The sequence below is a fragment of the Daktulosphaira vitifoliae genome, unplaced genomic scaffold (assembly GCF_025091365.1).
Source record: "Daktulosphaira vitifoliae isolate Bord-2020 unplaced genomic scaffold, ASM2509136v1 Scaffold_206, whole genome shotgun sequence".
In the NCBI taxonomy this organism is placed as follows: Eukaryota; Metazoa; Arthropoda; class Insecta; order Hemiptera; family Phylloxeridae; genus Daktulosphaira; species Daktulosphaira vitifoliae.
Window position 1 is genome coordinate 1 of NW_026099774.1, and position 13,040 is coordinate 13,040.

Here is a 13,040-nt window from a genome sequence, read left to right on the forward strand (position 1 = left end):
CGAAATGCTATTTGAAGCAGTGTTGAGGTTTCCAGGATTTTGAGCATGTCTAACCGCATGGCATCCGACACACTTACATGTGGAACTTTCCATATAACTTCTTTCTAAGAATTTTACCATCAACTACCAGACGCTTAGGTAAGCATATTTTTTTAATATTGAAGATGTCGTCATATAGTAATAATCATTATCGTATGAATTTTATGAGAACAATGGTATCGTTTGTCGTTATGGCATTATAATTTCTAAGAATTTTACCATCGACTACCAGACGCTTAGGTAAGCATATTTCCGACATCAAAGGTATCATAATATTATATCGCTCATAAGCGTCTGTAATTTTATGGGAAATAATTGTGGCGCTGTCTGTGTATTATTAAATGTATAGCTATAATTTCTCAGAATTTTATCATCAGCTACCAGACGCTTAGGTAAGCATATTTCCAACATCAAAGGTATCATTATATTATATGGCTCATAATCGTCTGTAATTTGATATGAGAACAATTGCGGCGCTGTCTGTGTATTATTAAATGTATAGCTATAATTTCTAAGAATTTTATCATCGACTACCAGACGCTTAGGTAAGCATATTTCCAACATCAAAGGTATCACCGTACAGTAACGAGCACTGTCGTATGCATTTTATGATAAAAATGACACCACTGGATGTGTTTCACGCCTACGCAGTATTTTATTCTTTACTATATAACCGGTGAAATACTTCTTGTCCTGTCACATTTGTTTTTAATTGTCATTAACGTGCAGTTGTCATTTTGAAAACCAGAAATTTATTATTTAATAATTTACACGTATAAATAAAACCATGAACCAGCAAGATCAAGCGTCTTCTACACAAGGTATGTAAAATTTTCCAATTATAAACTTATTTTATTTTAATAAATTTATTTTTAAAATATTTTTAATTTTTAATTTTTAAATTCATAAATTTATTAAAAATAATAAATTTATTAAAAATAATAAAATAAATCCAATACCTAATTTTATTATCAATTTTATTCTAATTTTCAATTTATTTTATTATATATAAAAAAAAAAATTTCTTTACTTTACTTTAATGTATAAAAAAAATAATTTATTTCATTTTTGATTAAAGTTACTTCTGCGACATCTGTTTCATCACGTCAGGCGGCTAAGCGTAGTAGGGCTAACAACAGCGCGGTTAGGTCGAAAAGGTTACGTATGCAATTGACGGATACCCATGATTTCACTGAGATCGATTCCGCATTGGATCGGGGGGCCGTTTGGTTTTATCGGAAGAACGTGGAGAATTTCGCGAGCTATCGAGATTTTCTGCGCGCCGTTAAACCCGAGCTTGTGGTCAGACTCGCTGAAATTGTAGGTAACCGACCGATCAAGTATAATCTCAAATTGGAGGCCTCATATCATATACCGCGATCGGAAGCACCGCCCGAGGACCGTGCCTTTAAAACACGAGCTAGAGCATTGCTATCCGATACAGATATCGGGTGTGCGGTCGATGAAGATTTTGAGGTTATGCTCGCCGAGGAAGACGTGTACTCTGGGAGGGGTAGCGGCTTTACTTTATCGCATATCGACGGCATTATGCTCAGCGTATACAAGTATACGCCCCTCGCCGGCTCATCATATATTCCGATTCCGTCCGAAATTAATAATAGAAAAGCAATCATCAACCCACAGAATATCGATCAGTCTTGTTTCAAGTGGTCTATTTTGTCGAGACACGTCAAGGGAGACCACAAATATCGCGTTGATCGAAAATATTTTAACGAGGAACACAGGTATAATTTCACAGGGTTGACGTTCCTCACACCTGTGTCCCAAATTAAAATATTTGAACGACAAAACCCTAACGTGTCTGTCAACGTGTACGGCTTGGAACGAGACGACGTTAAGATGAAGTGGTTGGTGTATCCGCTAAGAGTTGCCGACCAAGAACAACAGAATCATTTTGACCTGTTGTATATTGGCGACTCTGTAAAATCACATTACGCGTACATTTCAGATTTTTCTAAGCTTGTTCGTAAACAAAAAACCAGACACCAAGGTCGCATATACACTTGCAAACGTTGCTTCACCTGCTTTGATGATCGGCCTAAAAAGCATATTCTTCGAGGTCAACAAGCGTTGGAGCAACACAAGTTGATATGCGGCAAAAATAAACCAATTTTACCTGTTATGCCGGCAGAGGGCAGTAAGGTCGAATTTGAAGCGTGGGTAAAGACGCAACGGTTACCGTTCGTCATCTACGCCGATTTTGAGGCCTTACTGGAGAAAACAGACGATCGCATGGGTGCATACACCAGGACTGTGCACACCCACCATCCCATGAGCTATGGGTTCATGGTGAAAACATCGGACGATGTGCCTTCNACCATCCCATGAGCTATGGGTTCATGGTGAAAACATCGGACGATGTACCCTCCGAGCTCCTCGAACGCTACGGTATACCACAATCACCGATGATATACCGTGGCTACGAGGATCGCGAAGAGGTCGCTAAGGCATTCGTGATGGCTGTAACTGAAGTGACGCGCAACATTTCTAAATTGTTGCGCAAAACCAACGTTCCCATCCGAATGTCTATCGATGATGTGCGCAGGCACGGGGAGAAAGTGGTATGCGACTTATGCCGTACAGCATTCAAGGATTCCAACCCTAAAGTTGCAGACCACTGCCATTTATCGGGGCGATTCAGACAGACGTTGTGCAATGCATGTAACTTAAAAGTGAAGACGGTCAACTTTGTGCCGTGCTTCTTACACAATCTATCAGGGTACGATGCGCATTTCATCGTCACTGAATTGGGGTACGACGACCAAAGGATTTCGGTCATACCGAATTCCGAGGAGAAGTATATTTCAGTCACGAAATACGTAACCAATTACTTTTCCATACGGTTCGTCGACACCTTCCGGTTCATGGCCTCCTCCCTGTCCACCTTGGCCGGTAACCTAATGACGCCTGATTTCGTTAAATTTCGGGAAACGGCCAAGGTGTTCCGTCCGGAAGACATGTTGTTGGTGACACGTAAGGGCGTATACCCCTACGAGTACACTGATAGTTGGATTAAATTGGACGAAACGGAACTACCGCCTCATGACGCTTTCTATAGTCAGTTAAGTGAGTCGAATATCGATGATGATGACTATAGACATGCCACGGAGGTGTGGAACCGTTTCGGCTGCTCAACCCTCGGTGAGTACAGCGACCTATACCTTAAGATCGACGTGTTGTTGTTAGCTGATGTGTTTGAGAACTTCCGCGACATCTGTATTTCAACATACAATTTGGACCCGGCGCACTATTACACCGCGCCTGGTTTTAGCTTCGATTGTATGTTGAAGTACACCGGGGTGAAGCTGGAGCTCTTGAACGACTACGACATGCTACTGATGGTGGAACAGGGCATTCGTGGTGGGTTAGTGCAGGCTGTCAAGCACTATGCAAAGGCCAACAATCCTAAGACACCAGATTACGATCCGTCAAAACCAGACTCATGGATCGTGTATCAAGACTGTAAGTATTCTATACGTATATATAAACGCGCAATAATTGAGCGGTGCTTTAAAAACGTTTAATGTATACAGGCAATAACCTTTACGGATGGGCTATGAGTCAGCCCATGCCGTACGGTGGCTTCCGGTGGTATAAAGGAACAGACCCTCTGGCTGACCTCCAATCGTTGTCGGACACTGGTAATACGGGGCGTATATATGAAGTTGACGTATCGTATCCACAAGAGTTGCATGACGAGCACAACGACTTACCGTTCTTGCCTGTCAACGATGTACCGCCGGGTTCCAANAACTTGCCGTTCTTGCCTGTCAATGATGTACCGCCGGGTTCCAAAGAGACCAAACTCATGGCCACTTTGAAACCCAAACAACGGTACGTCGTACACTATGTCAACTTAAAACAGGCAATCGCACACGGACTGCAAGTCGATAAAGTATGTGTAATTAATCTATAAACTATAAGCGATGATACTAATATAAATATTTGTACTGCAGGTGTACCGCGTTTTAGAGTTTCAACAAAGTGCTTGGTTGAAACCATACATTGAGTTGAACACTGAAATGCGGAAACAGGCGGCAAATGCTTTTGAAATAGCATTTTTCAAACTAATGAATAATGCCGTCTTTGGTAAGTGCATGCTCAATGCTAAAGCAGTTGTGGGTTATTCGATAATTTTTTACATTTTATAGGGAAAACCATGGAGAACATGCGAAAGCGTACCCGCATTGAGCTAATCTCCAGTNTCATGGAGAACATGCGGAAGCGTACCCGCATTGAGCTAATCTCCAGTTCCCAACGTCTAAGCAAGCTCGTAAACCAACCAACCTTCAACGACTGTATCAAATACGGTGAAAGGTTGCGCGCTGTCATAATGGACACAAAGATTGTCCAGTTTATCAAACCAATATACGTCGGTTTAGCAGTGCTTGACATTAGCAAGACGCTAATGTACAAGTACTTCTATGACGTACTATGAAACCGCATTATGGCAACGCAATCGAATTGGTTTACATGGATACTGGTTGGAGTACAACCGCAAAAAATAGAAATATTTTAAAATTTAGAAATTATTTAGTAGAAATATTTTTTATAATATTTATATATTTTTCATTTTTCTCAGACTCCTTCATATACCTGCTCAGAGTCGGCGACTTCTACCAGGATTTAGCTGATAGCCCCGATTTACTGATGCACGTGGACGCATCTAGCCTGCCCAAGGATCACCCTTGCTACTCGACCGATAGAAAGAAGATGCCCGGCCTGTTTTCAGACGAAACCGGTGGCCTTACCCTCTTTGAGATCGCTGCACTTCGATCAAAGTGCTACGCATATGACATGGAAGGCAGCGAACTAATCAAATCTAAGGGGATCCGCGGGCACGTCGTCCGGAACCATCTGTCTTTGGACGATTACAAACGATGTTTGTTCGAAGACGATGGCGATGGCGACGATGTGTCAAAACGAGCATTGGCTGGAGAGAATGCCCGTGTGGTCATCGGAGCTGTACGCGATGGTGAGACTCTACCGACATTATCGCTGCCATACACTCCGTACCGACAGAACGTGTCAATCCGTTCGTTCGAGCACGAAGTACGCTTTTACGTACAACCAAGATGGCGCTTAACCGTTTCGACGATAAGTGCTATACGCTCGAAAACAGAATCGACACGTTGGCTCACGGGCATTATGCTATACCACCACCACCACCACCACAGGGAGGTTAATACAAATATAGTAGTATTTAAGTGATTCTCGTTGGAAAAAAAAAATGTTAAATAATTTGTAAAAATATGTGTACTAGTATAAATAGTTTTAAGATTTTTTTTGTTAAATAATTGTAAATAAATGTTAGTAATACACATGTAATCGTATATAGTTTTAAAATGTAACATATGAAAAAAAAAAAAGTAAATATACTTATATTTTTAATTATTAAATAAAAAAAACTCGTGTTGTATTTGTAATTGTCTATTTATTCAACTAAATGTTTTATTACAATAATGAAAAAATATTTTATAATAATAAATATCAAAAAAAAAAAAATTATAGGCTTTTTATATAATATCTATTGAATCTATCCATTTATTATGTGAATTATCCAAACCAACAAATTTGACAAAACATTTGTCTTTATTCTTCTTAATGATCTTTTCCACTAAATAAACTTCTGGAAACTGAGTCTTGCTAAGTTCGTGCTCATAGAAACAACCATTTATAGGTCTGTTGTTTTCATCTGTCAGTTCGTACACGACAGGTTTTGTATCACGAATTTTTGCGATTGTAAAGACTTCCGTTGTCCAATTTTGTGTGTATCCTTTTGAAAATACTGCTTTATGTTTACTCAGACGAACTTTATCTCCAATATTAAACGTTTTATTATATTTTAAAATAGGTAGCCGTTTAAAACTGACATTTCCAGGATTACGTGATGCTATACTAGGAGTTGTTCCTATGGCGCTATGTTTTGTATTATTGTAATTTGTTATTAAATCTGCTATAATGTTTATCCAACTATACGATCTATTGGTAGTAAATTTTTTCCACATTTTTTCTTTAAGTGTTCTATTAAATCGTTCCACAACAGCCGCTTTCATTGTAGAGTAGGTTGAATAATGATTTATATTTTTGTTCTTCATGAGCATCCGAAAATGTTTGTTGAAAAATTCTAAACCTCGGTCTGTTTGCAAGTTTTTTGGAGATCTATTGAACAAGACTTTTTCAAAAGCCGACTTGACTTCTGTACTAGATTTATTTTTTAAAGGCACAGCCCACGCATATTTTGTATAAACATCGATTATCGTTAAAATAAAGGTAAAATTTTTATTTTTTGTAGAGTATTTTTTCATATCTACTAAATCTGCTTGCCACAAGTCATCTTTGCCATACGATACAACTCTTCTTCTAGGAAATATTTTTCTAGCCGGTCTATGTAATTCATTTGCTACTTTCTCTGCTACTTTACTCATGATATTATACCTAGTTCTCGTAACTCTTCTTCTATTGACAGTATTTCGTTTCCCACACCTGTATTTCCAGCACTTCTTGCAGCGTGTAAAAGTTCTAATCGAACTATGAGTTCATTAGGATCGTTCCAATATACGTATTCTTTAGGTCTTTTGTTTAAAATTTTGTAGGTTAACACACCACTGCCTGTTTTCGGAGGAAACAAGTTACTAATGATAAATTTATATTTATAACCTACATTACATTTCAATTTTCTATCTCGACCTAAATGAGCATTAGTGTAAAATAGTAAAATTTTATAATTCGATAAATCCATTTTATTGAATGAACCAACTGCAGGTTTACTTTTAAATAATAATTGATAAAGCCCATAACTTAGTGGTCGTGGTGCTAATGTCCCAACTTTAATAGTTGAAAAATCATCGGTTATTTTAACCGTAGTATTACCCATGATAAAATCATTATCTTTCACATATTTTAAACCGTAAACCGGGTCCATTTCTAACAACCACTTTGAAAAATCTTCTCGCTGCATTTCACTAGAAAACGAGCGTTTAGGCTTATCGATATTTGCCGTCTTTATTTCTTCCTGAGATATAGAAGGTTCATTTTTTATTGAACTTTCCATCTTTATTTCCTCTTCCTGATATGTAGAGGGTTCGCTAGAGCTCTGTATCATATCATTTTCTTCGGATGTAATTGGATCAGTTTTTACTATAGGACGGGCTTTGTCCAAGTGACGAAACAATGACTTTCTATGCTTTTGCTTTTCTTCCATTTCAACACGATTTTGATTAGCTATTTCTTGAAGAGGTGTCACCAGCGGTGACATATGTGTACGTACAAAATTTTCCGATTTCTCAACATTTCTATGAATTAACTGTATTTTATTTTTTATGTTTTGTTTAGAGCGTATGATTTCTTTCAACACTTTATCCGACATCTTGATATTAACTAAACATATAGCAGTATGAGTCGTCTTTTTATACTCGCGTCATTTTTATGAATATATCAAGCCCACATCGATATCGACCATTGTTGAGGTCATCATCTTTCACTATAGTAATGAAACTATATCGTCCTTTATTCCAACATTGTGAACACATTGCTTTGAATTCATTAAAACTCATATCACTGGAACAATGATCTTCATAAACGTGTTTGAGATTTGTTTCATCTTGTTTGTACAGTATAATCATATTAGTGTTATCTCTTATCAGTTGTTTTGGAATTTTAGAATACGTCTGTGTTAGGTAAAAACTATCAACACCATTGTGTCGCCCTCGGCAAAAATAAGATGTCATATGAATTTGTTTTTCACAAATCACATCATCGAATACAAATACAGAGTTTGCTTCTAATTTTTCGGGTGGTGGCACGTCTTCACTGCTGGTGAACATGGATAATTTTACCACATTATCCATAATCTCACCTAATAATTTATATTTATGCTGATCCGGGGTTTTCGTGTAAACGTATAGGTGCTCGAACCGCAAACCATTTTCCTCAGCTAATAATTTAAACATAATATTTATTTTACCACAATTTGATGGTCCACATATTATGCATCTTATTGTGTTGGGTAACAGTGGTCCATGTTTAGACTCGATGGGGTCTGTAAGATCCACCACATTATCGACTGATAGAGTATGTTTCTGTTTCTCAAAAACCATTATTAGCGCACGTTATTACTCGTCAAACGAATGAGTATAAACGATGAAAAACTCAAAAAACCTTTACAGTTATAAATTGAAAATGATGCGAACAAGGCGTGCGACGAAGCGAAGTATAGGACATGGTATTGTTAATTCAATAATTAATCGATTGCCCATTGAAATGCATGTTCCAGGGTATCAGTATTGCGGACCAGGCACAAAACTTAATAAAAGACTAGCACGTGGTGATCCTGGAATAAATAAACTCGATGCAGCGTGTCGTGAACATGATATTGCGTACGCAAGAACAAATGATTTATCGGAACGGCATTTGGCTGATTACGAGTTGGAAAAACGTGCTTGGGACCGCGTAAAAGCAAACGATAGTTCATTTGGAGAAAAGGCTGTTGCGTATGCTGTTACAAATACCATGAAAGCTAAAAGAAAGATTGGAATGGGTTTTGGTGGTGTACTACGAGTTGGACGTAAAGCTATGCGTAATTCAAAAGATATTAACAGTGCGGCAAACTTAGCATTAGCGGCAGCTCGTGTTGCTGTAAAGGGGAAACAAAAATTTAAAACACCTCGCACTATCAAAGTACCTAAATTTGGAGGTGTGCTGCCACTCATTCCTATTTTTGCTGGACTTTCAGCTTTAGGATCGTTGGCTGGTGGAGTATCGAGTATTGTAAGAGCTGCACACGAAGTCAGAAAAAACGTTAATTCGAATAAACCAGTGAAAATCGGTAATGCATTATACTTGCATCCATATGCTGGGAAAAAGAAGGGTGGTGGATTCTATTTGAAACATCAAAAAAACTAGCATTGACACTACCCAAGCGACGTGCACTCAGCGATTTAGATATTATAAAATATGCTGAGTCATTCGGAATCAGTCATTTCCGCGGTGTCTTTTCGAGAGATAAGTTGCCTGTCAAGCCCAAAATATACGAGAGTGCAGTTGTTAATTTGGACATTGACCGCGGGAAAGGAACGCATTGGGTAGCATATTTTAAGAAAAACAAGGACGTGGTGTATTTTGACTCTTTTGGAAATTTACCTCCTCCGCTGGAACTTGAAAAATATTTCACCGGATTGCCCGTGAAATACAACTATAATCAGAAACAAAAATATAACACAAACGTTTGTGGTCAGCTGTGTTTAAAATTTTTAAAATCACAATGCTCAAATCGCTGACCCTTACGCTGCATGACACAACGTCGGAAGTCACATCAAGTTTTTTTCCACCGATAGAATTCACTGGAGCACCAGAAGTTGCGTTGTTGGGATTTTACGGATGTAATTCAATACCTAATATTGACAAGTCAAACAATACATTCACTTTGATAAATACAAATAACGAGCTTCTTGAAAATAACATAGAAATTAAAGTGCCTTAAGGCACTCATGAACTTGAAGACATTAGTAAATATCTAGAAGAACGTCTTCAGTCGTATAAAATCTCATTCATGTTGAAGGCTAATAAAAACACTTTAAAATCAGAATTTAAGTGTAGCCGACAGATAGATTTTAGCGTTGAAAATAGTATAGGTGGTATTTTAGGCTTTCATNAACACTTTAAAATCAGAATTAAAGTGTAGCCGACAGATAGATTTTAGCGATGAAAATAGTATAGGTTGTATTTAGGCTTTCATCGAAAAATACTCGACGCAAATAAAATATATCGGATCAAGTTGCTAACATAAATAATTTTTGCTGGCTGGAGTGTTGTAACTGCAAATACGAGTATGAAATTCGAATTATGCATACCTCTAAGGTTATTATTAGGATTTGCCGAGAATCATAAAAAAGTCATCGTTAATTGTCGTCAAGACTTAATATTGCAACGGAGTGGTACAGATTTAAATTGTATTTACTCGACAAATGAAAATTTATCAAGTTGTAAAATTATTTTGAGCAAAGTTATATATTGTATATATATTGTTATACATGTAAGTGTGTCGGATGCCATGCGGTTAGACATGCTCAAAATCCTGGAAACCTCAACACTGCTTCAAATAGCATTTCGAAGTTGGGATCTATATGAAAATCCTGGTCTACCAAATAGTAAAAGACAAGCCTGGACTGTGAAAACTTCATCGCAGACTGAGAGCCCGAGATTTGATATTGTAGCTTTTTAAGTGGATAGAAAAAACAAAATAAACAAAGATAGTAGTAGATTTGACCATTGTTCGTTATCATCTCTAAAAGTATACTTGAATTCGGAATCGTACCCCTATGATAACTTGCGAATGGACTTTTCAAATGATAAGTATGCTGTACCATATCACATGTACACTCAATTCCAAGAGGCGTTCTATGAAAAGGAGATGGCGTGTCCTATGCTGACAAAAACAGAATTCAAGACAACTGCACCACTCATTGTCATTGACTGTTCGAGGCAATACGAAAAATTAAAAAATGCGCCACTAGATATTAGATTAGAATTTGAATCTGATGAAAATTTTCCGACCAACACTACAGTATATTGCTTAATTGTACACGACAAAATGTTTGAATATAATCCTATGACTAATGAAGTTCATAAAATATTATAATTTGTTTTTTTTTCCAAAAAATAATGTAAAAGATTTTATTTTTAAAACACTAATGATTACTTAAATATATATTTGATTATTAAAGAAAATGTGTTTTTTATTTTAGTACCTTATCCTTATTATATTTCATTTATTTATTACATAAATCAAAAGCAGATAGATTAAATACTATGTAAAAAATAAATGCATATGAGAGCGATCGTTACTGTACGATGGTACCTTTGATGTGGGAAATATTCTTACCTAAGCGTCTGGTAGCTAATGATAAAATTCTGAGAAATTATAGCTATACATTTAATAATACACAGACAGCGCCACAATTATTTCCCATAAAATTACAGACGCTTATGAGCGATATAATATTATGATACCTTTGATGTCGGAAATATGCTTACCTAAGCGTCTGGTAGTCGATGGTAAAATTCTTAGAAATTATAATGCCATAACGACAAACGATACCATTGTTCTCATAAAATTCATACGATAATGATTATTACTATATGACGACATCTTCAATATTAAAAAAATATGCTTACCTAAGCGTCTGGTAGTTGATGGTAAAATTCATAGAAATGATTTGTACATTTAATAATACAAAGACAGCGTCACAATTTTTTCCCATAAAATTACAGACGCTTATGAGCGATATAATATTATGATACCTTTGATGTCGGAAATATGCTTACCTAAGCGTCTGGTAGTCGATGATAAAATTCTTAGAAATTATAATGCCATAACGACAAACGATACCATTGTTCTCATAAAATTCATACGATAATTATTATTACTTATGACGACATCTTCAATATTAAAAAAATATGCTTACCTAAGCGTCTGGTAGTTGATGGTAAAATTCTTAGAAATGATTTGTACATTTAATAATACAAAGACAGCGTCCCATAAAATTACAGACACTTATTAGCGATATAATATTATGATACCTTTGATGTCAGACATATGCTTACCTAAGCGTCTGCTAGTCGATGATAAAATTCTTAGAAAACATTGGGTTTCATCCTCTCCCTCCCCCCGCATTAGGTTAGTTTACATAAGGTTTCGTCCTCCCATTGCATTATGTTAGTTTACGTTGGGTTTCATCGTTCTCCCCCACCATTACATTAGGTTAGTTTACGTTAGATTTAATCCCCCCGTACACTTCCTCCACCGCAAGGAAGGTGAGTGGGTGAGGCGGGGGGGNAGTTTACGTTAGATTTAATCCCCCCGTACACTTCCTCCACCGCAAGGAAGGTGAGTGGGTGAAGCGGGGGGGGGGCAGCTCTCTCCAAATTATCCTACTTGTATGTTTTTTTGTTCATAAATTAACAAGTTTCATTAATTATATTAAATAAAAAAAAAAAACAAGAAACACAATAAAATAATAATTGTTTATCACAATAATCATTTTTCTAATTTGAATATTTTTTATTCAAAATTTCTTGGCTACATCTGGTATACAGCTGGCGATATTGTTGAAACACCTAAAATAGTCCAAAGTAAAGGTTATAATAATTTAAAATTTTAAATTTTGCAGTATTATTATATAATTTGATAATTGTTGAATTCTGTCGTTTACTATTTTAGTCGAGGATAATATTTCTTTGGCGTTATTGTATTCATTATTTATTTCCATGTGGTAGGATCTACATATATAAACTTGAATTTTAATTTAAAACGCTGGAATAATTTCCATGAATTGTTGCTAAGCAACGAAAAAGGAACATCTTTTTCTAGAAAATCTGATAAATCTTCATATTTGAAATTAATTTTATATTTGAATTTTAAGGAAGGTGAGTGGGTGAGGCGGGGGGGGGCAGCTCTCTCCAAATTACCCTAATAATACATGCAAAAAAAATTTAAAAAAAAAAAACACTCTTTCGTAGTTGTTTTAAATTTTTATTTGGAAAGGATTCATAATTCGAAAAAAACTCAAATAACGTTTTTTATAGAAGATATCACGGTGATTAATATTACTTCTGTACAATTTCTGCGTACAATTAAAATTTAAGACACTGGAAAAGTATAACTGAAAACTATAATTTTTTTTAAAAAATTAAATGAAACTGATTTTTCTTATTTTTACGAAAAAATATTAATCTTACAAAAAAATAATATATTACCTTATTTTTTGTTCAAATTGAGTTCTATAAAAATTGTTCTTCGTGTTTTTGGCGAAACTTCAAAAATAAAGAGCGTACACATCAAAAAAAGAAAATCCACTCCATTTTTGAAGAACTTCAACCCCTTTGAGGCACGTGAAGGGGTTGACTTATTGCACTCAAATTTTATCAGTTTCATTTTTTCAGTAAACCTAACGAAATTTTGAGCCCATGACTCTGAATTT

At 36.1% G+C, this 13,040-nt stretch overlaps 3 protein-coding genes across 4 annotated transcripts; all 3 read left to right on the forward strand.

Annotated features, from left to right (window-relative positions):
• The first annotated feature begins 112 nt into the window (after window positions 1–112).
• Window positions 113–2,388, forward strand: LOC126909241 (uncharacterized). Its single transcript, XM_050691658.1, has 2 exons — window positions 113–860; window positions 1,118–2,388. The coding sequence occupies exons 1-2, from the start codon at window positions 827–829 to the stop codon at window positions 2,386–2,388; spliced, it is 1,305 nt and encodes a 434-aa protein (XP_050547615.1). The 5' UTR covers window positions 113–826.
• Window positions 2,389–2,418: 30 nt separating this feature from the next.
• On the forward strand, window positions 2,419–4,268 carry LOC126909245 (uncharacterized). Of its 2 annotated transcripts, XR_007704971.1 has the most exons (3): window positions 2,419–3,522; window positions 3,594–4,149; window positions 4,212–4,268. XR_007704971.1 is itself a non-coding variant. In XM_050691661.1 (2 exons), exons 1-2 carry the CDS (start codon window positions 2,466–2,468, stop codon window positions 3,974–3,976), a joined length of 1,440 nt encoding a protein of 479 aa, XP_050547618.1. In that variant the 5' UTR covers window positions 2,419–2,465; the 3' UTR covers window positions 3,977–4,256. The 2 variants fall into 2 exon arrangements, 1 of the variants encoding a protein (XP_050547618.1); XM_050691661.1 differs by having other exon boundaries at window positions 3,594–4,256.
• Window positions 4,269–8,241: 3,973 nt separating this feature from the next.
• On the forward strand, window positions 8,242–9,462 carry LOC126909242 (uncharacterized). Its single transcript, XM_050691659.1, has one exon. It carries the CDS (start codon window positions 8,242–8,244, stop codon window positions 8,962–8,964), a length of 723 nt encoding a protein of 240 aa, XP_050547616.1. The 3' UTR covers window positions 8,965–9,462.
• Window positions 9,463–13,040: the final 3,578 nt, after the last annotated feature.